Source organism: Garra rufa, chromosome 18 (genome assembly GCF_049309525.1).
Source record: "Garra rufa chromosome 18, GarRuf1.0, whole genome shotgun sequence".
In the NCBI taxonomy this organism is placed as follows: domain Eukaryota; kingdom Metazoa; phylum Chordata; class Actinopteri; order Cypriniformes; family Cyprinidae; genus Garra; species Garra rufa.
The window spans coordinates 14,165,467-14,193,089 of record NC_133378.1 but is presented as its reverse complement, the minus strand read 5'-3'; the positions used below and the strand labels follow the sequence as shown (position 1 = coordinate 14,193,089).

At 37.3% G+C, this 27,623-nt stretch overlaps 1 protein-coding gene across 2 annotated transcripts in view; it reads right to left on the bottom strand.

The window, feature by feature from the left end:
* Window positions 1-26,785, bottom strand: part of LOC141291491 (glutathione hydrolase 7) — a 37,356-nt gene extending 10,571 nt beyond the window's left edge. The window contains exons 1-13 of one of the 2 annotated variants that reach the window (XM_073823649.1): window positions 26,693-26,785; window positions 18,517-18,713; window positions 18,207-18,433; window positions 17,976-18,127; window positions 14,841-14,955; window positions 14,613-14,680; window positions 11,534-11,607; window positions 11,160-11,353; window positions 8,070-8,157; window positions 5,764-5,891; window positions 758-846; window positions 508-660; window positions 228-345 (exon numbers count right to left, since the gene is read on the bottom strand). In XM_073823649.1, coding sequence (XP_073679750.1) covers window positions 228-345; window positions 508-660; window positions 758-846; window positions 5,764-5,891; window positions 8,070-8,157; window positions 11,160-11,353; window positions 11,534-11,607; window positions 14,613-14,680; window positions 14,841-14,955; window positions 17,976-18,127; window positions 18,207-18,433; window positions 18,517-18,706 — 1,596 coding nt within the window. In that variant the 5' untranslated portion in view covers window positions 18,707-18,713; window positions 26,693-26,785. Of the gene's footprint in view, window positions 1-227; window positions 346-507; window positions 661-757; window positions 847-5,763; window positions 5,892-8,069; window positions 8,158-11,159; window positions 11,354-11,533; window positions 11,608-14,612; window positions 14,681-14,840; window positions 14,956-17,975; window positions 18,128-18,206; window positions 18,434-18,516; window positions 18,714-26,131; window positions 26,419-26,692 lie in introns of those variants that run through there. The other variant, XM_073823650.1, reaches the window with a different exon arrangement.
* Window positions 26,786-27,623: the final 838 nt, after the last annotated feature.

Sequence of the window (27,623 nt, the reverse complement as noted above, 5' to 3'; positions counted from 1 at the left end):
TGCTGACATGACTTTTGGCAGAAGATTTCTAAAAAGGGGGAAAGGCTTTTGGTAAAAGTTATCAAAATTGCTTAGAGCATCTTTTAAACCAAATAGCAAAAGAAAGGTTTAGAATAACCGCTTAATTGTCATAAAAAAACGATGGATGCAGAAGTCAAAAATAATTTAACAGCAAGTTTTTTGAGAGAGTGTGCCGGTTTTTCCCATGCGTAGGCATGTAAGCTTACTGGATTGAAAGCAGCTGAGCCGTGGGTTTTATTGGGCCAAGAAAAGTCCAGCATCTGACTGTTCAGGAGAATCCCGGAGGGCGTCACAATGCGGCTCCCAAACGGCCGGTTTAGTGAGCTAAGAACAGAGTAAGCATTAATTAACTCATTTATTTATGCAAATATAAAAATGTATTTAGCATAGGGCAGAAGTGTCCAATCCAGGACTGGACACCCCCGATATTGGGGTTTAGATATATTCTACAGCCAAACACCATCAAAGCCCGGTAAACAAACCCACCTCATAACAGACACGATCAAGTCATCGGTGCCCATGATCATGAGCTGACTGGCCACAGCTCCCTCCTGCAGCTCGTATGATGGAGCGTAGTGCTCAGCCGCTGACGCTTGTGAGTCACTGATCTTCTGCCGGAACGCAGCAGCCTGGCTTTTACTGTCAGAGCCAGCCAATATTACAGAAGCAGTTTAGAAACTCACAACATACAAGCTGATCACTGCTGTTGAAATAGCAGTTTTGTTTCAATAATCACCTAAGCATCTGCGTTACCAACTCAGAAACTGATGAATCGAACACAGAGTCTCCCAGTCCACTGGCTTGAGACAAAGCAATCTTCAGAGACTGGAAGATATTAAACAGACAGGAATATTTCAACAATAGTGCTGTTGTGCACCAGGGCTATATAACCTAAATGATTAGTTCAATTGCAGAACAAAAATGTACAGATAATGTACTCAGCCCTTTGTCATCCAAGATGTTCATGTCTTTCTTTTTTCAGTGGGAAAGAAATTATGTCTTTTGAGGAAAACATTTCAGGATTTCTCTCCATATAATGGACTTCTCTGGTGCCCCCGAGTTTGAACTTCCAAAATGTAGTTTAAATGCAGCTTCAAAGTGCTCTAAATGATCCCAGCCGAGGAAGAAGGCTCCTATCTAATGAAACGATTGGTTATTTTCAAAACAAATTGTGTACAAATTAGGGCCGGGACTCGATTAAAAAAATTAATCTAATTAATTAAAGGCTTTGTAATTAATTAATCGAAATTAATCGTATTTTAATCGCATATAAATATTTGACCAGAGAACAGTGAGAAGTACGTTTTTTCATATGGATTTTTAGTATACCATTGAAGAATGACTGAATACATAAGCTTAAGCAACAAAATATTGTTTATTTTTGTTCAACCTAGTCCAACAGACCAGTGCAATATTGGCATTAAGTGTAGCAATAGGATACAGTTTTTCCCCTAGGTTTCCATACTTTTTTTTCTCGGTACTTTACCCTACTTTGTGTAATAACGAAAACATTTATTTCAGTGAAAAAATAAGTCCAAAACTCTCTATTTTAACATTTTGAACAATAGGGCTTTACAATCTTTTGCTATTTTTTTTTTTAAGAAATTCTTGTGTGTTTTAATTTTTCTCATAATCAAATGAAAGCATAAACATTTATTTATTTTTAATCAAATGAAAAATAAACCTTTTTAATTTTTGGCAAACAAACAGAGGTTTGCTGTTAAAATCAATAAATAATAATAATTTAACATTTAAATAATAGTTGTAGTATTTTTTTCTACAATTAAGTGGTTAATCTTGCTGTTATATTTATTTTTTATCATATATATTGTTTTTTTTGTCAATTATTTAAATAGGATTATTGTTCTGTTTCATGTTAAACCGTACTTTTATTTTGACAGGTTGCCATGAAGTTTCTGTGTGTAAAGTATGATATGATGCTAGTTTTCTCAAATGAAAGGGTAAAAGTGACACTGACAGTAGCTTTGGAGATTGAGTCTGTTCATGTGAGATGCAAATGCCAAAAATTAACGGGAGCATCACGCGTGCAGTAAAAAAAAAAAAACGCGTCTCTGCCATTCTAACATACAGAGGCAAATGGTACATGCAGGATTCATATTAAAACGGTCTTTTTGCATTTCAGTTTTGACAGACACTAGTCCATATCGCGATTTGAATTAAGTGACAGACCAACTTTTGATTAATCAATCCAAAAATCGACGAATTTACGTGGCATTCCGCGCTATAGTAAATTCGGTTTTTATGAATGGAGTCCGCGATCCAGTCCGTGTTTTCACGGAGGAGACATTGTAAACGCGCCCCCCTAAGATAATGGTAGGGGAAACACTGGGATATTTAGAAATATACTAGCCTACATTTCAGAAATTCTGGTACCCTGTAGGTAGGTAGACCTTCTGTAAAAGCATTGAGGTGATACTTGAGGCTCTATGTGCTAGTTGGTGCTCCAGTATAATCGGTCCGCCGAAACTCATCCAGTGAGAAACGTTCCGCGGTGCAAAATTAAGTGCGATTAAAATGCGTTAAAAAAAAATTAACGCGTTATTTTTTTGTAATTAATTAATCTAAATTAACGCGTTAAAGTCCCGGCCCTAGTACAAATATATACATTTTAACTTCAAATGCTCATCTTGTCTCATCTCTGCGATGCGTAGTCTGTGTGATCTGGGTCAATACAGTTGAGGGTATGTCGAAAATCTCCCATCTCATTTTCGTCTTCAACTTTAAAGTAGTCCTACAACGCTGTTTTACCTTCTTTTTTTTTTGTAAAGGGCGTTTGATCTTCTTTCTATGTTCACTTTGTAAACACTGGGTCGGTATTTCTGCAGCGATGTAGGATGATTTTGAAGTTGGGGAAGAAAATGAGATGGGAGTTTTTGGACATACCCTAACTGTATTGACCCAGATCACACAGACTGTGCATCGCAGAAACGAGACAAGACGAGCATTTGAGGTTAAAAAGTATATAAATTGTCAATTTGTTTCGAAAATAACACTAGATAAGACACTTATTTCTCAGCTGGGATCGTTTAAAGCCATTTGAAGCTGCATTTAAGCTGCATTTTGGAAGTTCAAACTCGCGGGCACCATAGAAGTCCACTATATGGAGAGAAATCCTGAAATGTTTTCCTCAAAAAAACAATTTCTTTACGACTGAAGAAAGAAAGACATGAACATCTTGGATGACAAGGGGGTGAGTACATTATCTGTTAATGTTTGTTCTGGAAGTGAACTAATCCTTTAAGAGCTAGTTTTAGCGCTAAAACGCTTTGTGAAATACTCTTATGGCGCTTTTCCACTACACAGTACCAGCTCGCCTCGGCTCGGCTCTGTTTGGTTTTCCACTGTGTAAAAGTTGTACCTGTACCGGCTTCCAAGTACTTTTTTTTCGTACCACCTCCGGCGAAGTTCCAAGCGAGCTGAGGCGATACTAAAATGTGACATGAAAACACAGCAGACTGCTGATTGGTCAGAGAAAATCGTCACTATTCACTGCGTCATCATTGCACGCGCCAGCAATAGTATCCAGAATAACCCCGCCATTTTTAAAAAGTTTGGCCAGAGATTGCGTGACATATCCAATCCATTACATATTATGGCAACTCGGAAGAATACGCCGTGGTCAAACGAGGAGGTGCAGACAGCGGGTGTGTGTCGCGTAGAAGATTACGTCACGGCAGTTTCCTGCAGCGTCGCTATGACAACTATTGTATGACAGGTACTATTGTGGAGGTACAGGTACAACTTTTACACAGTGGAAAACCAAACAGAGCCGAGTCGAGTCGAGCCGAGGCGAGCTGGTACTGTGTAGTGGAAAAGCGCCATTAGAGCAAAAATTTAGGACTGACACATCCATTATTTTTAAGATTTTCTCCTACATTGGCAAGTTATGAGCTACTTTTAGCCATAAAGGGGTCATCGGATACAAAACTCACTTTTACATGTTGTGTAAACATTAATGTGTGTTGACGGTTTGTGTACACAACCACCCTACAATGATAAAAATCCACCCAGTGTTTTTTTTTTAAATTCTTTAAAAGTAATATCCCCTTTTTAAATTTAGGTCATTCTCAGCTTCTTGTCAGTGTGACGAAACACAGTTGATTGATATGAGCGTCTTACTTTAGACCCGCCCACACCGAGCTGAAACAGTCTGACTCCGATCGCCATTGTGTGACTCAGGTGCAGAGGAAGACTCTAATTGAGTGATTGAGGTGTTCTGTTGTTGGATGTAATAATGAACATAGCAGTCATCATTTACTCCCGACATCTGAGCCGCTGAAGACGCAGTGGTTTAATGTTACTTTCGGTTTTAAAATGAAAGCGCCAATCCCGATCTACATATGCGTCTATGTTTGTGTGAATCATTCGTGATGCAGCTTCACCCACAGCAGGAGTGAGTATAAGGGTTTTTTATGCATCTTTGCAAATGGCCTTTCTTAATAATGTGCTTGTTGGCAAGTTTCGCCTAAATGCAGCTAAAGTAAACATTACAGCTCATCATCCCACAGCAGAGAGGGGCGGGGCGAGCAGAGCTCATTTGCATTTAAAGGGCCCATGCAATAAAATGAGTTGAGTTTTTACAGAGCTGATATTGACAAGGTAAAAGGGTGTTATTTTACTCTACTATTAAGAATTTTAACCAAAGTATATTATAGACCTTTATACTACAGGGCCGTTGAATGCTTGAATCTGATTGGCTGACGAACGTTCTAGAGGTGTGCATTATTTTCAGGGAAACGCACGGCGAACGTAGTTCCAGGCAGCTTTTGACCGCTGTACATGTCTATATCACTTCGCCACACGATTTCAGTTATTTCAAAGGTCCTTACAGCCCAAAACGGCAAAATAACCAAAAGCTACAGTGACACTGGCAAAACTAATACATACGGTAAACAACAGGGTAAAAACGACAAATTATGTCCATGTTTTTTCCACAATATTATGTTTTATTATGTACGGAAAGCACATACTCTATTTCTCTCGCTCTCTCTCACTCACAGATGCACACACATACAGTTAGCACTCACGCTAACGTTGTTAGCGCATCTCTGACGATAAACAATTTAAAAACGACATGACAGTTCTCACGCGAGGTAACAACGGCGTGGTCTTGAAGAAAATGAACTTAAAGTTTAACTGTCAGTAGAGACGATGCTGCCAGTCACCTTTGAGAGACACACAGACTTGAGAGAGGTAATTCACGATCTTAAACTCTCTCCCCCCTCTCTTGCCATCCGTCTGCTTGTCTGTCGGTCTGTCTAAACTTCATTATTAACTGCATTAGTTTGCTATCAACGGCTCAAGCGTCGTTACTAGGTCTAAAAAGACGTTTTGGAACTAGCAACGAAGCTGTTGGATGAGCTGCGTAAGAAATTAATCCTACTCACAATAGCGTTTTAAGGATAAAAACTGGACGAATGTCTTGAAATATATCATCTGATCGATGTCTTGAGGTGTGGTAACTGTAGTATAAGCGGAATAATTGACTCCGCTTCGCATCGTGACCGCATCACCACCTCGGGTGTGCATTATTTTCTAAGAATTCTACGGCCCGAAGTCAATTATTCCTTACCTCATTAAGACCTTAAAGAATCATTTGAACTTGTGGAAAACAGGCATCCGATGACCACTTTAAGATGTTTTGTGAATAAACAACTACATAACTACTTTATTTAAAGCCATAAATCAATCCAAAAGTGAAGTGAGTTAGTGGGCTAGTACCTCAGCTATCCAGTGGTAAATGTTGCTCCTGGACACCTGTTTTGTGATGTTAAACCCCTCCAGGATGTTGAGAGCGGACAGCAGGGCGGCTCCCGCGTGAGGTGGAGGAGGAACAAACACCTGGTAGCCTGTCAGAGGAACACAAGGCAAAGACTGCTGAACCTTGCAATTAAAATACTGCTAAGGTGCTCAAGACTACAAGAGGTGTTGATCTTACTGGAAAACTGAGCCATCGATGGCTTGAAGAAAAGATTTTCCAAAACAGGCAACAGGAAAATCCTAAGTGTTACATTAACCCATGCGGCAGTAAGCCACGAGAGACCATTATAGTGATTGCACCACTGAGAAAACTTAATACATTAAAATAAACCACTTAAACTACTTAAATAAAATCCTTTTCATTAGCCAAATGTAGTTTGTTTAGGGTTGCCAGGCAGGACAGAAGCTTGGCACATTAATATATAATGTGTGGTCACAGGTGTGCGTTTTTACAATGGCTTCAAATACGGATCATCAAAAGTCACAAACGGAAGTAGCCACTTTATGACTCTCTACTATCTGCTGTTCAAAGGAAACAATAGATCTTTGTCATAATTCATGTGTCATCACTCCAACTGCATAGCAGAAGTGTACATAAAGCAGAAATACTCATAAATGTTTATGTTGCTACTGTAAATGTTTATTTTGAAGGAAATTACATTTCTCTAGACCCACAGAAAAGGACACACCTGCACAGATCTGTGGGCCACTATTTAAGCATTCCCTTGTACTTTTGGTACTCTTAAGTACATAAAATACAGTTGAAGTCAAAAGTTTACATACACCTTTCAGAATCTGCAAAATAAGAGGGATTATATAAAATGCATGTTATTTTTATTTAGTACTGACTTGAATAAGATATTTCACATAAAAGATGTTTGCATATAGTCCACAAAAGAAAATAGTTGAATTTATAAAAATGACCCCGTTTTTAAAGTTTACATACACTTGATTCTTAATACTGTGTTGTTACCTGAATGATCCACAGCTGTGTTTTTTTGTTTAGTGATAGTTGTTCATGAGTCCCTTGTTTGTCCGGAACAGTTAAACTGCCTGCTGTTCTTCAGAAAAATCCTTCAGCTCCCACAAATTCTTTGGTTTTCCAGCATTTTTGTGTGTTTGAACCCTTTCCAACAATGACTGTATGATTTTGAGATCCATCTTTTCACACTGAGGACAACTGAGGGACTCATATGCAACTATTACAGAAGGTTCAAACTCTCACTGATGCTCCAGACGGAAAAAAACAATGCATTAAGAGCCGGGGGTGAAAACTTTTGAATTTGAAGATCAGGGTAAATTTAACTTATTTTGTCTTCTGGGAAACATGCAAGTAGCCTCTGAAGGGCAGTAAATAAAAATAATAATATTTAGGCAAAGTAAGCAAAAAATGTACAAATTCATTCTGTTCAAAAGTTTTCACCCCCTGGCTTTTAATGCATTGCTTTTCCTTCTGAAGCATCAGTGAGTGTTTGAACCTTCTGTAATAGTTGCATATGAGTCCCTCAGTTGTCCTCAGTGTGAAAAGATGGATCTCAGAATCATACAGTCATTGTTGGAAAGGGTTCAAATACACAAAAATGCTGAAAAACCAAAGAATTTGTGGGACCTGAAGGACTTTTCTGAAGAACAACGGACAGTTTAACTGTTCAGGACAAACAAGAGACTCATGAACAACTATCACTAAACAAAAATAAACACATTCAGGTAACAACATAGTATTACGAAGGGTCATTTTATTGTGCATTATATGCAAAGTTATATATGTGAAACATCTAATTCAGGTCAGTACCAAATAAAAAATAACATGCTTTTTGTATGATCCCTCTTATTTTGGTTAAATAATTATCATTTTGCAGATTCTGAAAGGTGTGTGTAAACTTTTGACCTCAACTGTATCACTTACTTTAATACACTGGTAGTTTTAATGGACTACTTTAACCTTTACTCAGTTCATTCAGCATGACGATTGTGTACTTTATAAAATTCAGCTGAATTGCAGTGTTGTCAAATTTCCACCTGCAGTTCTTGTCTACCCAGTTTTGAGAGATTAAATGACAACGGTAATTATGCACTATTATGAAATTGATACAGGGTGAAGCAGAAGGGTTTTATTCCTCTACTTTTTATGCGTCACAGCTTTGACGGTCAATAGACTCCTACACCCAAACTACTGCAATTAATTAAGTAATTTATTACAATTAAGTAATAAACTGTAATGATTTAATACGTTTGGAGCTGACAGGTGAAAACTGATGTGTGTTTACCTTGGTAAATACTTTGCAGTGGTTTCTGTATGACAGTGGTGTAGTTTTTGAAGTCATCCTCTGTCAGCACACCTCCTTTAGCTTGAACCTGGTCACAAAAACACATCATAATATTCATATTACTCTTCTGTTAATAAACTGTTAGTTATTTGTAGCACAAAGAAAATAGCTACAAATAGTTTAAAAAGCCAAGGTTTGAAAGATATTAATGATCTGATAGGTCAGATCAGTGTTGTTAAAAACCCTCATAAACTATTACATATTGTTATTATTAATTGAAATAACGTTAATACAAATTTAAGTTTAATAAAAGCTACATTGAAATGTTAAACAACTTTAATAAAAAAAAGTCACATAAACACAAAAAAGCACATGAAATTCCTCAAACTAAAATGAAAATGAAACAGTATAACAATAATTCTAAAACTAGATAAAAAAGTTTGTCAAGACAAACTTTAAAGTTGGCTTCAGAAAGCTGGACCAGAAAGTCTGAAGAAGTTTAAAAAGTTTAAAAATATTTCCAAGATTTAAAAGTTAAGTTTGAGGGTTTTCAGTCTAAAATAGTTTGAGGTTTAAAGTAGTTTTAAAAGCTTAATGATTGATAGACAGATAGCATGTTTATAGCATGACTAGCATGTTGCTAGCATATTGTTAACATGATTAACAAGTTGCTAACATGTTTCTATCATGAATAGCAAAATTAGCCTGTTTCTAACATGACTACCAAGTTGTTACCATGTTTCTAACATGTTTGTAACATGATTAGCAAGTTGCTAGCATGATTCTAACATGATTAACATGTTACTAGCATGATGTTAACATGATTCTAACATGATTACCAAGTTGCTAGCATGTTTCTAGCATGATTAGCAAGTTGTTAGCATGTTTATAACATGTTTGTAACATGATTAACAAGTTGCTAGCATGTCTCTAGCATGTTTCTATCATGATTATCATGTTACTAGCATGTTGTTAGCATGATTCTAACATGATTACCAAGTTGCTAGCATGTTTCTAGCATGGTTAGCAAGTTGTTAGCATGTTTATAACATGTTTGTAACATGATTAGCAAGTTGCTAGCATGTCTCTAGCATGTTTCTATCATGATTAACATGTTACTAGCATGTTGTTAGCATTATTCTAACATGATTACCAAGTTGATAGCATGTTTCTAGCATGATTACCAAGTTGTTAGCATGTTTCTAACATGTTTGTAACATGATTACCAAGTTGCTAGCATGTTTCTAGCATGATTAGCAAGTTGTTAGCATGTTTATAACATGTTTGTAACATGATTAGCAAGTTGCTAGCATGTCTCTAGCATGTTTCTATCATGATTAACATGTTACTAGCATGTTGTTAGCATGATTCTAACATGATTACCAAGTTGATAGCATGTTTCTAGCATGATTACCAAGTTGTTAGCATGTTTCTAACATGTTTGTAACATGATTAGCAAGTTGCTAGCATGTCTCTAGCATGTTTCTATCATGATTAACATGTTACTAGCATGTTGTTAGCATGATTCTAACATAATTACCAAGTTGCTAGCATGTTTCTAGCATGATTACCAAGTTGTTAGCATGTTTCTAACATGTTTGTAAGATGATTAGCAAGTTGCTAGCATGATTCTAGCATGATTAACAAATTGCTAGCATGTTAACGTGTTTCTAGCATTTAGTTAACATGATTAACAATTTGCTAGCCTGTTTCTAACATGATTACCAAGTTGCTAGCCTGTTTCTAACATATTTCTAACATGATTAGCAAGTTGCTAGCATGATTAACAAGTTGCTAACGTGTTAACATGTTTCCAGCATTTAGTTAACATGATTAACAAGTTGCTAGCCTTTTCTAACATGATTACAAAGTTGCTAGCATGATTACCAAGTTGCTAGCATGTTTCTAACATAATTAAAAAGTTGTTAGCATGTCTCTAACATGTTTCTAGCATGATTAAGTTGATATGATTATAGCATGATTACCAAGTTTCTAGCTTGATTAGCCAGTTTTTAACATGTTTGTGACATGATTAGCAAGTTGCTAGCATGTTTCTAACATGATTACCAAATAGCTAGCCTGTTTCTAGCATTTAGATAACATGATTAGATAGTTGCTAACATGTTTCTTGCAAGACTAACAAGTTGCTAGCATGTTTCTAGCATGATTAACAAGTTGCTAATGTTTCTAACATGCTATTAGCATGATTAGCAAGTTTCTAGCATGTTTCTAGCATGATGTTGCTAGCACGATTCTAACATGATTACTAAGTAGCTAACATGTTTCTAACATTGTTAGCATGATTAGCTAGTTGCTAACATGTTTCTAGCATGATTAACAAGTTGCTAGCATGTTTCTAACATGATTAGCAAGTTGCTAACATGATTCTAGCCTGATTAACATGTTTCCAAAAGGTTCTAGCATGATTAGCTAACATGTTTCTAACATGATAAGTTGCTAGTATGTTTCTAGCATGTTTTTAACATGATTAGCATGTTACTACCATTTTGTTACTAACACAGCATGTTTCTGACATGTAGCATGATTAGCAAGTTGCTAGCATGTTTCTAGCATTAAGTTAGCATGATTAGCTAGTTGCTAACATGTTTCTAACATGATTAGCAAGTTGCTAGTATGTTACTAGCATTTTGTTAACATGATTAGCAAGTTAGTTTGAATGAGTTTGAATGTATAAATATAAATATCGTTGATATAAATATATACATGTATAAATATAAATATAGTTATAGCTATAAATATAGTTGATAGAAGGGCAGTTTGTTTGAGTCTCAAAGGATTGTGGGAGTTTTGTCAGTTGGAGTTTGAATAGTGTTGATCATTTGAACATTAGTCAATGTAAGTCTATGGGTTTTTTCCCAGCTTTAATCGTCATTTTTAGGAAAACCGTAAGTCCGATCAGATAGAAAAGATACAGCAACTGGAGTCAGATCAGTCTGAAGATCTGGACTGAGTTTGGAGTTTGTAGAGTTAAAGCTCTAGGAGGAGTTAGCGTTGATCAGTTTAGTCTCAGAAGAAGAATAACTGTAAGTTATTTTACTTTCTCAAGCCAACTTAACACTGCAGATGTACCGCTGATGTCATTTCCTGAGTCAGATTCCCACTGTAGAACTCTGAGATCCCATTGGCTGCAATCTTGTCCAAAATAGCAGCTAAATCCAGGCGTTTAGTGAAGAGTCCTGCGAGTGGAGCCTGACCGTTAGGCAGAAACAGATCTCTGAACGCATCTGACACATTCTTCTCCTTCACTTCAGACAATGCATCAGCTGTGAAAGATGACACAGGTTATACCAAACTGATTCAAATTCAACAAAAAAATACAAGTACGTTCTTACTACACATTCCCTCCTGTTTTACTGTGCACAATTCAAAAAGAAAGAAAGAAATGAATTCCCAGACCAGCCGAGACTGTATAAAAGTGTAAATGAGGTGTGATGAATGCTCACCCAGCTCATGCGTCACATTGAATCCAGTCCTCGCCACATCTGCAGCCATACTGATGACGTCTTTCCACGCCATTCTAGACAAGAGAGAAAATGCTACGATGTAAATCTGCTTTTCCATCAGCCACAATTTTTGTTTCTTGTAAAGACTGACGGGACTTTTAAACAGGTTGTAAATCTCTCATTATGCTATATTATAATGAAACAGACCATTAAATCTTCTTTATCAACTTGTGATCTTTCAGTAAGAAAGGTTTTTTGGAACTGATTGATTGTAGGCATCACTAATCCGATCTTAGTCACTGACTCTGTCTGAAAAAATTTAGTATTGCATCCTTCTCATGGGCATTTAATAATTTTTGATACTTCAGTCTGAGTTGAATCTCTTTTTTAGCTCAGCCTGCTGAGCTAAGACCAAGCTGGATGGCCAGCTAAAACCAGCCCAAGCTGATCGGCTGGTCTTCAGTGGGTTAAACTGGAAGTAGCTGGTTTTAGCTGGTCTCCCAGCCCGTCTAGGCTGGTCAGGCTGGTTTCAGCTGGTGGTTCCAGCTGGTTTCCCAACCAGACCAGCTAAGAAAGAGACCAAACCCCCTCTAAAACCAGCCTGCTGACCAGCTAAGACCAAGTTGGATGGCCAGCTAAAACCAGCCTAAGCTGATTGGCTGGTCTTAGCTGGTTTAAGCTGGAAGTAGCTGGTTAAAGCTGGTTTCCCAACCAGACCAGCTAAGAAAGTGGCCAAAACCCCTCTAAAACCAGCCTGCTGACCAGCTTGGAAGGCCAACTAAAACCAGCCTAAGCTGATTGGCTGGTCTTAGCTGGTTTAAGCTGGAAGTAGCTGGTTAAAGCTGGTTTCCCAACCAGATCAGCTAAGAAAGTGGCCAAAACCCCTCTAAAACCAGCCTGCTGACCAGCTTGGAAGGCCAACTAAAACCAGCCTAAGCTGATTGGCTGGTCTTAGCTGGTTTAAGCTGGAAGTAGCTGGTTAAAGCTGGTTTCCCAACCAGATCAGCTAAGAAAGTGGCCAAAACCCCTCTAAAACCAGCCTGCTGACCAGCTAAGACCAAGCTGGAAGGCCAGCTAAAACCAGCCTAAGCTGATTGGCTGGTCTTAGCTGGTTTAAGATGGAAGTAGCTGGTTAAAGCTGGTTTCCCAACCAGATCAGCTAAGAAAGTGGCCAAAACCCCTCTAAAACCAGGCTGCTGACCAGCTAAGACCAAGCTGGAAGGCCAGCTAAAACCAGCCTAAGCTGATTGGCTGGTCTTAGCTGGTTTAAGATGGAAGTAGCTGGTTAAAGCTGGTTTCCCAACCAGATCAGCTAAGAAAGTGGCCAAAACCCCTCTAAAACCAGCCTGCTGACCAGCTAAGACCAAGCTGAAAGGCCAGCTAAAACCAGCCTAAGCTGATTGGCTGGGCTTAGCTGGTTTAAGCTGGAAGTAGCTGGTTTAAGCTGGTCTCTCAGCCTGTCTAGGCTGATCAGGCTGGTTTTAGCTGGTGGTTCCAGCTGGTTTCCCAACAGGACCAGCTAAGAAAGAGGCCAAAACCCCTCTAAAACCAGCCTGCTGACCAGCTTGGAAGGCCAACTAAAACCAGCCTAAGCTGATTGGCTGGTCTTAGCTGATTTAAGCTGGAAGTAGCTGGTTAAAGCTGGTTTCCCAACCAGATCAGCTAAGAAAGTGGCCAAAACCCCTCTAAAACCAGCCTGCTGACCAGCTAAGACCAAGCTGAAAGGCCAGCTAAAACCAGCCTAAGCTGATTGGCTGGGCTTAGCTGGTTTAAGCTGGAAGTAGCTGGTTTAAGCTGGTCTCTCAGCCTGTCTAGGCTGATCAGGCTGGTTTTAGCTGGTGGTTCCAGCTGGTTTCCCAACAGGACCAGCTAAGAAAGAGGCCAAAACCCCTCTAAAACCAGCCTGCTGACCATCTTGGAAGGCCAACTAAAACCAGCCTAAGCTGATTGGCTGGTCTTAGCTGATTTAAGCTGGAAGTAGCTGGTTAAAGCTGGTTTCCCAACCAGATCAGCTAAGAAAGTGGCCAAAACCCCTCTAAAACCAGCCTGCTGACCAGCTAAAACCAAGCTGGAAGGCCAGCTAAAACCAGCCTAAACTGATTGGCTGGGCTTAGCTGGTTTAAGCTGGAAGTAGCTGGTTTAAGCTGGTCTCTCAGCCTGTCTAGGCTGATCAGGCTGGTTTTAGCTGGTGGTTCCAGCTGGTTTCCCAACAGGACCAGCTAAGAAAGAGGCCAAAACCCCTCTAAAACCAGCCTGCTGACCAGCTTGGAAGGCCAACTAAAACCAGCCTAAGCTGATTGGCTGGTCTTAGCTGATTTAAGCTGGAAGTAGCTGGTTAAAGCTGGTTTCCCAACCAGATCAGCTAAGAAAGTGGCCAAAACCCCTCTAAAACCAGCCTGCTGACCAGCTAAAACCAAGCTGGAAGGCCAGCTAAAACCAGCCTAAGCTGATTAGCTGGTCTTAGCTGGTTTAAGCTGGAAGTAGCTGGTTAAAGCTGGTTTCCCAACCAGATCAGCTAAGATGGCCAAAACCCCTCTAAAACCAGGCTGCTGACTAGCTAAGACCAAGCTGGAAGGCCAGCTAAAACCAGCCTAAGCTGATTGGCTGGGCTTAGCTGGTTTAAGATGGAAATAGCTGGTTGTTCCAGCTGGTCTCCCAACCAGATGAGCTAAGAAAGTGACCAAAACCCCTCTAAAACCAGCCTGCTGACCAGCTATGACCAGGCTGGATGACCAGCTAAAACCAGCCTAAGATGGTTGGCTGGTTTTAGCTGGAAGTAGCTGGTTTTAGCTGGTCTCCAAGCCTGTCTAGGGGTAGGAAGTTGACAGCCTCATGTGACAAGAAAGTCAATGCCTTTTTTTTTTCTTCTTCTTGAAATCCTTTATTTGGTTGTTTGCTTGCATGTCATTGAGACATAAAACATAGATAAGCCGGTGAGCTTAAATGGGCTAACATGATGCAGCACAAAACCTGTCAGTCATATGGCCTCATGGGTGGTTCTTTAGCCATTCAAAGCGGCCAAGGTTCCTAGTCAAATCTGTTCATGCTGTGTGAGACTACCCAGTGTCTTAAACTGTACCTTCCATAGAGCTGATGAGCTTGATGCAGTCCACTGATCATGCCGGGAACAGCCACTAACAGACCTGACTAACAGACAGAAAGAAAGACACTCATTACTCTACAGCAAGCACAGTCCAGATCTTGTTCTTGTGAAAACACCTGCACTTATTAATTCGCTTTGGATTTTTAACATTATCACATGATGCACTTAAAGACAAGATGATAGCAGATTAAAATAAACCTTTACCCTTTGGTTAACACGTGACATCATGTCCTCATGAATCCCAGAGGGTGCCGTCTCACGGAAGTCAATGACCCGGCTCTCATTCCTGCGGATGTCATGGACCAGCATCACGCCACCACTGAGAAAAGCACAAGACATAGGCACTTACTGTTTCTGATTCATCAGCCACAAAATCAATTTCTCCATCCCTGCACACAAATGCCTTCTAACAAAACTTTCTACAGGATTCCTGGAATTCTTTACCAGTGAAATTTCATGACCGTTTCAGCGAAAAAGGATGGAAAATGACATTTAAAATGATATATCTAAACAATTAGACCAAAAATGGACATGGTACAGTCGCACACTATCTTGTGAGCAAGTTTTATTCTAGAAAAACAGTTACAAAGAGATATTTACATTTTTTTACAGCAGTCAAGAGGTGCTGCAGCAATGTACAGTATGAGAAAAATGTGTTTTTTTTTTTATTTAAATCATGTAAATGTACTGTAGCAGACAGCCCCCAAAATTAAAGTGGTAAATGAGCATAAAATGGCCATTTTAAAATATTTGTGACCCTGGACCACAAAACCAGTCATAAGGATCAATTCTTATGAAATGGAGATTTATACATCATCTGAAAGCTGAATAAATATGATATGATGCTTGATGTATGGATAGGACAATATTTGGCAAAGATAAAACTATTTGAAAATCTAGAATCTGATGGTGCAAAAAAATCTAAATATTGAGAAAAATCACCTTTAAAGTTGTCCAAATTAAGTTCTAAGCATTGCATATTACTAATCAAAAAATATGTTTTTTATATATGTGACCCTGGACCACAAAACCAGTCATAAGGTTAAATTTTACAAAACTGAGATGTATACATCATATGAAAGTTCAATAAATAAGCTTTCTATTGATGTATGGTTTGTTAGGATAGGACAATATTTGGCCGAGATACATCTATTTTAAGATCTGGAATCTGAGGGCAGGGCTCTAGACTAACTTTTTGCACTGGTTGCACTGGTGCGCCTAACTTTTTTTCTTAGGTGCACCAGCACAAAAGTTAGGTGCACCCAAATTTTCAACCGCATCACATTTAACACCGCAGTTTTACAAGTTCACTTTTTTTTACTTTATTTTATTTATTTTTTAATCCCTGTCCATATAGGCAATATTGACTTGTAAATGATTAACTAACAATCTGGTCAATATAAAGTTCTTTATTTGAAGCATATTTTTTCCCCAGTACTTTACCCTAATTTGTGTAATAACGAAAACATTTCAGTGAAAAAATAAGTCCAAAACTCTCTATTTTAACATTTTGAACAATAGGGCTTTACAATCTTTTTTTTTTTTTTTTTTTTTTAGAAATTTTTGTTTTAATTTTTCTCATAATCAAATGAAAGCATAAACATTTATTTATTTTTAATCAAATGAAAAATAAACCTTTTTAATTTTTGGCAAACATATATATGATTTATAAATAGTAATATATAAACACCGACATTATACTGTACAAAAGTAATACAGGACTAATATTGTTCTGTTTCATGTTAAACCGTACTTTTATTTTGACAGGTTTCCGTGGAGTTTCTGTGTGTACAGTATGATATGATGCTTTCTCAAATGAAACGGTAAAAGTGACACAGTAGGTTTGGAGATTGAGTTTATCTGTTCATATGAGATGCAAATGCCAAAAATTAGCGGGAGCGTCACGCGTGCTTCAGTAGCCTATACGCGTGTAGTTAAAAAAAAAATACACGTCTCCACCATTAATACATAGAGGCAAACGGAAACATGCAGGATTCATTTTAAACGGTCTTTTTGCCTTTCAATTTTCATAGACATATGTATATATATCTATGTTCATAGACACTAGTCCATATCGCGATTTGAATTAAGTGGCAGACCAACTTTTGATTTATCAATCCAGAAATCAACGTATTACGTGGCATTCCGCGCCATAGTAAATTCGGTTTTTATGAATGGAGTCCGCGATCCAGTCCGTGTTTTTGCGGAGGAGGCATTGTAAACGCTTGACAATGTTGAGACATCCTGACTGCATGCATCACATGCATTTTCAAACGTACACACACGTACAGGAATATCTGGACCACGGCCAATCAGAGGGGGGGCGGGATCCGTCCTTAATCTCTGATTGGTTTAGACCACGATATGGGTCTAATGTGTGTCTGTTGTTGAGCAACAGCGAGACTTTAAGAGTGACGGAGTTTCGTTTTTTTCCCCCTTGAACGGCTGGTCGCACCGGTGCAACCTTTGATTTTTTTTAGTCGCACCATTGAGAAATTAGGTCGCACGTGCGACCAAATTGGTCGCACTCTAGAGCCCTGGAGGGTGCAAAAAAATCAAAATACTGAGAAAATCACCTTTAAAGTTCTCCAAATTAAGTTCTTAACAATGCATATTACTAATCAAAAATTACATTTTGATATATTTATAGTAGGAATTTTGCAAAAAAATTTCATGGAACATGATCTTTACTCAATTTCCTAATGATTTTTGGCATAAAAGAAAAATCAATAATTTTGACCCATACAATGTATTTTTGGCTATTGCTACAAATATACCCCAGTGACTTAAGACTGGTTTTGTGGTCCAGGGTCACATATATTTACAAATTTCAAGAATGTTCCTAAATCAAATTTTTGATTTTGCTAATATTATTTTCTTTAATTTTTTTCTGAGGAAAGATAGACAATATCTTATTAAAGATATCTTAATGCCTTTTTATATACTGTGTCTTAACAAACTCTCCTTTAGGTATCTTCATTTTTAAGGCCCTATATCAGGGTTCCTCAAATCTTACCCTGGAGGTCCAATGCGCTGCAGAGTTTAGCTCCAACCCTGATGAAACTCACCTACCTGTGATTCTCTAATGATCCTGAAGACCTTGATTAGCATTCTCAGGTGTGTTTGATTAGGGTTAGAGCTAAACTCTGCAGTGCATTGGACCTCCAGGGTAAGATTTGAGGATCAATGCCCTATGCGATTCATTTCCATATCGCTCAGTCCCAGAGACATGGCGATCTCAATGAAGCTCCATGTCCAGACTGTTGAATATGATCAACGTTCAGTAGTTGAAAACCAAATGTAAACAAAGACATTTAAAAACTGAACTAGCGTTCGTACCCGCCGATGCCCGAGGTGTGGGGATGGATGATTCCCAGGCAGAGGGAAGCGGCAACGGCAGCATCAACGCTGGACCCTTGTTTGCCCAGAACGTCAAAGCCCAGAGATGTGCAGCGGGCCACATCTGTCACCACTGCCGCTTGATTATACACCTGAGCACACAAGACACTAACATAAGGAATAATTCTACTGGAAACATAAGTGTGTTCAGACAGAACAGTACTAACACACCTGTGGGTCTCCAAAGTAGATCTGCATTATGAGGGCCACGGTGACCCCAGTGGCGAAGGTCAGGCAGGCGGTGATAATGACGGTCAGCCCATCACGTGTACAAGCACAATCCTGTGCCAGAGGGTCTCTGTTGGTCTCTCTCAGTGGAGACACGTCATGACTGGCCAAGTCAGAGGCAGAGGAGGGCAGCCGCTGCAGCCGGGCCGACTTCAGAAAGAGATCAGGGTCTAAACACAGAGACGGGACAGAATTTAGGCCACTATGTGGAGACTACATCAGACAGTACTACGATCAAATGTAATCACATTACCTGTGTCCTGCTCACTGAGGAAGTTATCATCGTCTTTGCGTGATTTGAGGGTGTTGTCGGTTGAGACGTCATCCTCCGGGAGTCTAGGGAAGCTGGTGATGCTCATGTAGTCCACTGGTGAGTATGCACTGCTCAGAGCCGCATCCTTCTCCACCACCGTCACTCCTGTATCGGCTGCTGGAGCGTACATGATTTACCTGAAATCACAAACACATATACAGGACCTGATTTTAGTGCATTTCTGTGTTCATTATGCTGCAAATTAGCATCACAGTTATCAGCTATAGCTAGAGTTGGGGTACTCGGAATCGAGTCCACTCTTGAGTACAATTTTTAGCGGACTCTGACTTGTTATGGACTCGGATGCATTTTGACTCGGACTTGAGCTTTTTGGACTTGGTAATTATTGTCGAGTCCAGGGAGAGTTGACGGAAATTTTACTGACTCGATGCACTATTACGAAAGTGACATTCAGTATTCGCACATCTTTAAAAGTGTTTACACACTTACACGAAAAGTAATGTCAAAATGCTTGGAGAGTATTGGAGAGTGCGTCCGGATTTAAAGGAACACTCCACTTTTTTTTGGAAACAGGCTTATTCTCCAACTCCCCCCCGAGTTAATAAGTTGAGTTTTACCGTTTTGAAATCCATTCAGCCGTTCTCCTGTTCTGACGATATCACTTTTAGCATAGCTTAGCATAGATCATTGAATCCTATTAGACCAATAGCATCGCGTTCAAAAATGACCAATGAGTTTCGATATTTGTCCTATTTAAAACTTGACTCTTCTGTAGTTATATCGTGTACTAAGACCGGCGGAAAATGTAAAGCTGCGATTTTCTGGGCTGATAAGATTAGGAACTACACTCCCATTCCGGCGTAATAGTCAAGGAAGTTTGTTGCGTAACATGGCCGAAGCAGGCGCAGTAATATCACGCAGCACATGTGCAAATGCTAACCTAGCTGGGAACTAATTCCAGGCGCTGCGTGATATTACTCCACCTGCACATATTTACATTTTCCGCCGGTCTTAGTACACGATATAACTACAGAAGAGTCAAGTTTTAAATAGGACAAATATTGAAACTCGTTGGTCATTTTTGAATGCGATGCTATTGGTCTCATAGGATTCAATGATCTATGCTAAGCTATGCTAAAAGTGATATCGCCAGAACAGGAGAATGGCTGAATGGATTTAAAAACGGTAAAACTCAACTTATTAATTCGGGGGGAGTTGGAGAATGAGCCTATTTGCAAAAAAAGTGGAGTGTTCCTTTAAAGCGACAGCAGACTGCATCATATTACATTTACCTATTTTTTCTCACAATTTAGATTTTTTTTTATATGTCGTTAATATATTGTTTTTCGGACTATATAACTCAATTAACTCAACAGTAGTGAGTTTGTCAGTTCTGACGGGAAAAAAATGCCAGAAGTGTGGGATATAAACTCATGATTTTGAGCTGAAGGGAAAAGGGAGAATGTCTTTTCTTATCAGAATGGTGAGATATAATCTCAGAATTGGGAAAATAAAGTCAGAATTTTGAAATATAAACTCAAATTTCATGGCTTCCATAGACTGCTACTTAAAAACTGTCATTAACCCTTACAGCCTCATTTTCATCCAAGAATTTTTTTTTAAATGCCATCTACCCTGTCTAAGGTCTAACCATCCATCATATAAAACCCAAAACACAGCCACAATCAGAGATAAGAGGTGCATTTTCTGCTCCTCAGGTCTCATTCACTTACAGTTGCAATCAAAATTATTCAACCCCCTTGACCTGCAAGACATTTTGCTGCAGAGAACAACATTTTGTGAAAACAATTCAACAAAGGCATGAGTAAACTATTAAAGAACGTTTATTAATACACATTTGAGTAATTCTGAGAACGTAAGTTGATGAATAATGACAAAAAATCGAATTGGCTCTAAACATTCATGTTCAAAATTATTCAACCCCTGAAAGTAAATTTGGTGTAGAATCTTTTATTCTTTAAAACCACCAATAAACACTGCCTGGAAGTGCTTAGATGCTTCTGTCACCTTTCTGCTGCAATCTTGGGCCATTTCTCCCCTGAAAAAGCTTTCAGATCACTGATAATCTTTGGCTTTTACTTTGCCACTGCTTGCTTCAAATTCAGCCATGTATTTTCAATGAGAATTAAATCTGGAAACTGAACAGGCCACTTAAAAACATTCTATGACTGATTCCTAAACCAAGCGTAAGTAGATTTGAACATATACTTTAGGATGATTGTCCTGCAGGAAAGTCCATTGATTATTAGCTTCAGACTTTGCACAAAAGGCATCACAATGTTTGCCAAAATGGTCTTATACTTTCATAAATCAATGATATCCTTTGTATGGTCATGTTTTCCACTTCCTGCTACAGTAAAACAACCCCATAACAGGACTGGCCCACCTCCATGTTTGACAATGTAGATAGTGTTCTTCTGTTTATAAGCTTGGTCTTTTTTGCACCAGACATACTGCTGATCCATACGCCCAAAAAGTTCCAGTTTGGTCACATCACTCCATAAAACATTCTTCCAGAACTCCACAGGCCATGTTCAAGGCAGCCTTTTTGTTCTTCTTGGTCAAGAGTGGAATTCAGCAAGATTCCTCAACATGAAGACCATACTTGTCTAGTGTTCTTCTTTTACATGGCATTGAAATATTTTGCCTCCTTTCGTTGGGTCATCTTGCAAGTCTTTGGCTGTACATTGCACGTTTTTCTCAGTTGATCTGATCAAACATTTTATGATATTGTGCTTTTTTGTTCAACAGCCTCAAAGGTTTTCTGGTTCAACACACTTTAATCTAAGGAATACGGCTGCCAGCTGTGTCTCTAGGGACTTGTAATGTCTTAGACATCTTCATGTAGTTTTAGACTTTCTAATAAAGAAAACTATTTCTTCTCTATTGATTTTGTGTGAGCTTTGCTGACTTTACCATATTTGCTACTCACCTATCAGCACATGCATGGGCTAAGAGTATACTATGTGTAACATCCCAAGCTAATTCCATTTTGAATAAGTTTGTAAAGGCTTAAGACAATTTTTTAAGACAATTTTGTTCCTGACCATAAACATAACTGTCTTAAAACAGCAATGTTGAATAATTTTGACATAGCTGTGATATTAAAAAATCCTATAACTCAAAAACATTACATTATATATTGACATTATCACTTTTTAATATGCCAGAAAACTGTTGTAGATGCAATTTAGTCCTGGATCTTCAGAAAGAGCAAAACACATTTGTAAAGTACTGCAGTCTCTGGGGGGGGGGGGGGGGGGGGTTGAATAATTTTGATTGCAACTGTATTTTCCTACCCACCCCATTAAATTTATATATTTACTATATAACAACAAATAAAGTCAAGTCCTACTTTTTCACATTCTAATAGCTGTTTCACGCTGAAATGTGTCACAATACATAAGCTATAACTTCTGTTACATGACTTAAAGTTTGCTGAGCAGGACACTGATTATGAGATGGTGTGAAATCAAAAATCTAAAAGGCAATATGCAATAGAGGTTTGCTTTTGTTACATTTCAAATTACATTGCCTTATTCTAGTTGTAAAGGTTAAAACAAGGTTAAGATACTGACAAACAGTAGTCGACTCGGACTAGACCCATTTGGACTCGGACTCGAATGGTTAAAGACTTGGACTCGACTTAGGTGGACTCGAACCCAACACTAGCTATAGCATAAAAAACCCCATCTTTGCAGAACTTTATGTCTAAAAGGTTTCAATAAAGAACCTTTAACATCTGAAGAACCTTTCATTTTCACAAAAGGTTCTTTGTGGTGAAAGAAAGTTCTTCAGATTATAAAAAGGTAAGACAGAGATGGTTCTTTGACTGAACGGTTCTTTTTTGGAACCAAAAAAACCTTTTAAAGCACCTTTATTTTTAAGAGTGTGCTTACTAGTCACTCTCACAGCCTCATTGTGTTTATAAATGTGCTTTTGCAAACTATTCTAACTCAAACTTTCAGTAAAATAGTTTTTTAAAGACCAAAAAATTATGGAAGTTGTCTTTGCTGTAGTTCATTTACATTTATTTAGTTTTTTACTTGTATTTAGGATCATGCTTACGCTTCAAAAATTCATAAAAGTTTCTAGTAATCCACTTCTCTTTTCTAGTGAGCTGAATAATGGTACTTTGGCTTATGCAACTGAAGTTGTTTCGTAATTGCTGAATTTTGCAACATTAACACTGTTATTTTTCTGTTTAGTACGGTGAAGCAGATTTGAAACAATCTATATTCTACAATGCACTATATGAGCCATTCTACAGAACTGGTCCAAACTGCTGTCCCACAACCAAAAAACACATTTAAAAAGCATTAAAGTGTTTAAATCTTAGAAGTTAACTAAGATCCTTTTATTATCTATTGAAACACACAATATTTAGGAAATCAGTAAGCTTAATATATATAATATCATCATTTATTGGGTACTTTCAATTAGGAAATGGCTGTCCCAAACCCTAACAACTAAATTTCAACTTATGAAAATCATATTGAAATAATTTTTGCATTTCATTCCATTGTTGTTTTTTAAAAATATATTTTTGATTTTGTAAATAAGTGAAGTTATATAGACATTTTCTTTGTAAATTATGAAACTTTAAGTAAAAAAATGTCTTGCATTTTCATGTCACTACCGAAACAGTGTATGTTTTAGACCATTGTCTGAGACTGATTTGAATTACCACCCTACATTTATTACCAGGAAATAAATGTCCCTGTCTCTCATAGCTACATGGTGACTAAATAGGTCCCATCATTTTGATGTAAATGTGTTCAAAATTATGAAAAATTAGTGTGTAACTTTAAGGAACATCGCTGATTTTACTATCTAGTAATACTGACTACTGACACAGTCACGGACGAAACAGGTCATCATTGTTCTGGTAGTGACAAAAGTGAACATTTATTCCTTTATTTGGGGGAAATAAGCAAAATTTTAGTAGTGATGCAAATTTTTGCCAAAAACAGAACTTAGAACTTAGAAAATAGAAATAGTGTTTGGTTCAATTCAAACTAATGAATCCTTAAATTGGATTCAAAATACAACAAATCTCATAAATCACACTTGAAATATTCTTAAAATTGTAATTGTTATTGATTTACCTCTGAAAACTTAATAAAATAGCAAAAAATATATTTACAAGTTAGGCGTAAGCAAAATCCTAATAGGTCAATATAAGCCTTCTTATTAAATTATATATTACTGTGCTTACTGTATATATTACACAAGTACTAGAAATGTGTGCCTTGGCTATTATACAATTTGTATACATACAAAGATGTTTCCAACTCTGACTTTGCACCAATTTTGTAGAATGGCCCATATAGTAAAATGCAAGTTCTCTAGAAGAAGGATTGGATTTCCCTGCACTAGATTCATCCGGGATATACAGGATTTTCTCTGCTGTGTGTCGACCTATTAGTCACTTTATTTGCCTTAGTTTGACTGTATATTTATATGCATGTTCATGGGAAGCTGACACGCAATTCTCCAGCTAAAACAATCTTACACAGCATTTTGCCTCTTCTTTTATAACTATATTTATTGATAGACTACAATGCATTTTCAAAAATATTACACCACCGGACCATTTCAAACAAAGTAGTGCTGATTAAAATAGTGAAAAAATGGTAACCAGTAAGACCTAAATTATATTTTTTCACTAATGCATTTTTTTAACCTAAAATATTAAGCAAAGTAAATACGAACAAAATACATTTCCCTTTTAGTATAACTACAATGAGTACTGACATTGTATCCCATAAAAGAATCCTAGGAATGATCCTACAGAATATTTATGTCTTGTCCTATAAGAATATTCCCATCGAAATCCTATAGGAATGGTTCCAAAATATGACAGAAATTCCAAAAAGAATCCTGTACAAAATTATAATTGAAATCCTTTAGGATTTTTTTTAAAAGGGAAATGTTTGTTGAATTGTGAATTCAGTTAAGGATACAATGTCAGTAGTCATATAGTTTTACTAAAAGTGTGTGTGTTACTAGAAGGGAAATGTATTTTGTTTGTATTTATTTTGCTTAAGATTTTAGGTTAACCCTTGTGCAACCTTATGGACATTTTTGTCCATTTCAGTTTTGTTTTTTGTTATAAGTGTGCCTGTTTTAATGCAAACTGCATACATTTTGGCTCAGGTTACATTTTTACCATTTTTTACTAGATTGTGACATTTTTTCAAATTTGGCGTATAGATTTAAAAAAAAAAAAAACACTACATAAAAATATAAATGCCTCAAAATTAATGTTGTTGTTCTTCACTGACACACCCAAGAATCTAATAAATTACTAAATTAATTATTTTTCATTTTTTCCTAAAAAAACACCTGTGGCATAATGCAAACCAGCATTTAAAGAGTTACAATTCTGAAAATTAATTAATGTTTGGTGTCTATGGACAGAACAGATGCTGGTTAAAAATTCAACATCGATAAAAGTGGGAAAAAATATTAATAAATCATATTTTTATGACAGTTTTTGTCCATTTTGCACCTATGTGTAACTTTTTTTTTTGAACGCACAAGGGTTAAAATAATGCATTATTAAAAACATATATTTTAGGTTATACAGGTTACCATTTTTCACTATTTTAATCAGAAGTACTTTGTTTGAAATGGTCCTGTGATGTAATATTTTTGAAAATGCATTGTAGTCTACCAATAAATATAGTTGGTTATAGGATTTGCTATAAGACAATTCCTAATGGAATCCTTTAGGAACGGTTCCAAAATAGAAATTCTAATTGGAATCCTTTAGGATTTAGGCAATATTTGCTAACAGGCATTAATTCTAACAGCAAGGCTTAAGATTTTTACCATTTTTTTATTAGATTGTGCCATTTTTTTCAAATTTGGCATATACATAAAAAAAAAACACTACATAAAAATATAAATGCCTCAAAATTAATGTTGTTCTTCTTCACTGACACACCCAAGAATCTAAATGAATTAATCTAAATCAAAATTAATGAATGTTTGGTATCTATGGACAGAACAGATGCTGGTTAAAAAAATCAACATCGATGAAAGTGGAAAAAAAAAAATTAATAAACCATATTTTTATGACAGTTTTTGGACATGGATATTTTTGTCCATTTTGCACCTATGGGGTGCACGAGGGTTAAAATAATGCATTATTAAAAACATATATTTTAGGTTATACAGGTTACCATTTTTCACTCTTTTAATCAGCAGTACTTTGTTTGAAATGGTCCTGTGATGTTATATTTTCGAAAATGCATGGTAGTCTATCAATAAATATAGTTGGTTATAGGATTTTCCATAAGACAATTCCTAATGGAATCCTTTAGAAACGCTTCCAAAATATGATAGAAATTCTAAATTCTAATTGGAATCCTTTAGGATTTTTTGACAATCACTTCCAGTGTAACACTATAAATAAGGCCTCCATCTTTTTTATTTATTGACAGCAATGAAGGCCTGCTGCTTGTTTGTTTATACCTGCTATCGAAAGCATCGCTGGCCTATAGGCGATATATAAACAAGACCATCTGTAATGTAAAACAGTGGATATAATAAAACATCGCCATACCATATAACGCAGGATGCGCTTATGAAGAGCCGCCGCTTCCTGGATGGATGAGCTCCCCTTTACAATATTACTGTAGTGTTATAAATCACATCCGAAAGACAACAAAATAATCATTGCACGGATGTAGGTGAACATACACGCGTTATTAAAATAAACCAAAGAGATGCGCATTAAACAGCACGCTCATCGACATCGATTAATTTATATCCATCCGTGATCAGCAAATCACAGCTGTGTCCTGTAAACGCTACACATTCGGTGTTTTTAGACTAATACGGCGCAGAAAACCTGAAAGATCAGCTGACATCAACGCAATGTTAAAGAATCAGGTGTGCGGGCGTTTACACGTGACGCGTCTTACGTTAAAAATAGCAATACGGCGATATACACAATGTTTTTGTTTATGTATTTAATTTTACTATGTAGTTTTGTATTTTCAGCTTACACGCCGTTTTAAAAACGCGACGCAGCTTTGACGCCCGTCTGACGCTTTTGTTTACACCTGCAACGCGTCAACAATCAACAATAATGTTTTACTTCCAGCGTTTTCATCATACTTACAAGTGAAATGCGCTGTTGGCTTCCTTTATCACATATTAGTCCAGGTGAATTACTACATCCATTTCTTGAAATGAGTCAAACACTGCGCATGCGTCAGTCAGACTGAAGAGAAGAGAAGCGGATCCTGTTGAGCAGGTTTCTTAACCCTCTGGAGAAGGTGTTTGTGTGTGTTAACAATTAAATGTACGTCAAACACACTTAGGATTCTCAGGAATATGGATAGTCAATGTAATTATCAAGTTTACACTGTAGCTAACCCTTATTTTTATTTAGCAGCATCACACAGTAGGGAGAGCGGGGTAAGTTGTCACACTTTTCACACTGTCTAACTTTTACTGAGCACCATACATCACAATGTAATAAATGTCTTACCAAATGAAAGAAGGAAGTCTCAGGCACATATGATGTATTCATCACATTTTCATATCTTATCTCATTACGGAGTTGTAGACTGTTGAATGGAGAATGTGCACTTGTGACAATTTGCCCCATCGGCAGGTAAGTTGTCACACTAGATTATCTAAAAATAAAAACACAACTACTTAATTGTGATTGATTTTAATTGGTAAAAATCAAATCAAAACTGGGAATACGAACAATTTTGCCTAGAGAATTCGGCAAAAAACTATTATTTCCGTCCAATACACATTTCAATCAAAACATTAAGTGCCAAGACAACTTTACTTTGAAATTTAAACTCAAATTTTCTCTGGCTTGCACATAAATCCATGATAACTGAATGGAATGCTGCAAATAACTGGCTTAACATAATACGTTTAACCTCTGAACAAAACAGAGGCCCTGTATCTGATTAATCAGACTCATCTTCAGAGTCACAATTCTGGTGCAAGCATCATGGGCCCATTTGTTGTATTTTACGCATTTTACCCAGGTCTCTTTTGGACACTGTTTGAAAATGGCTCCACACAGA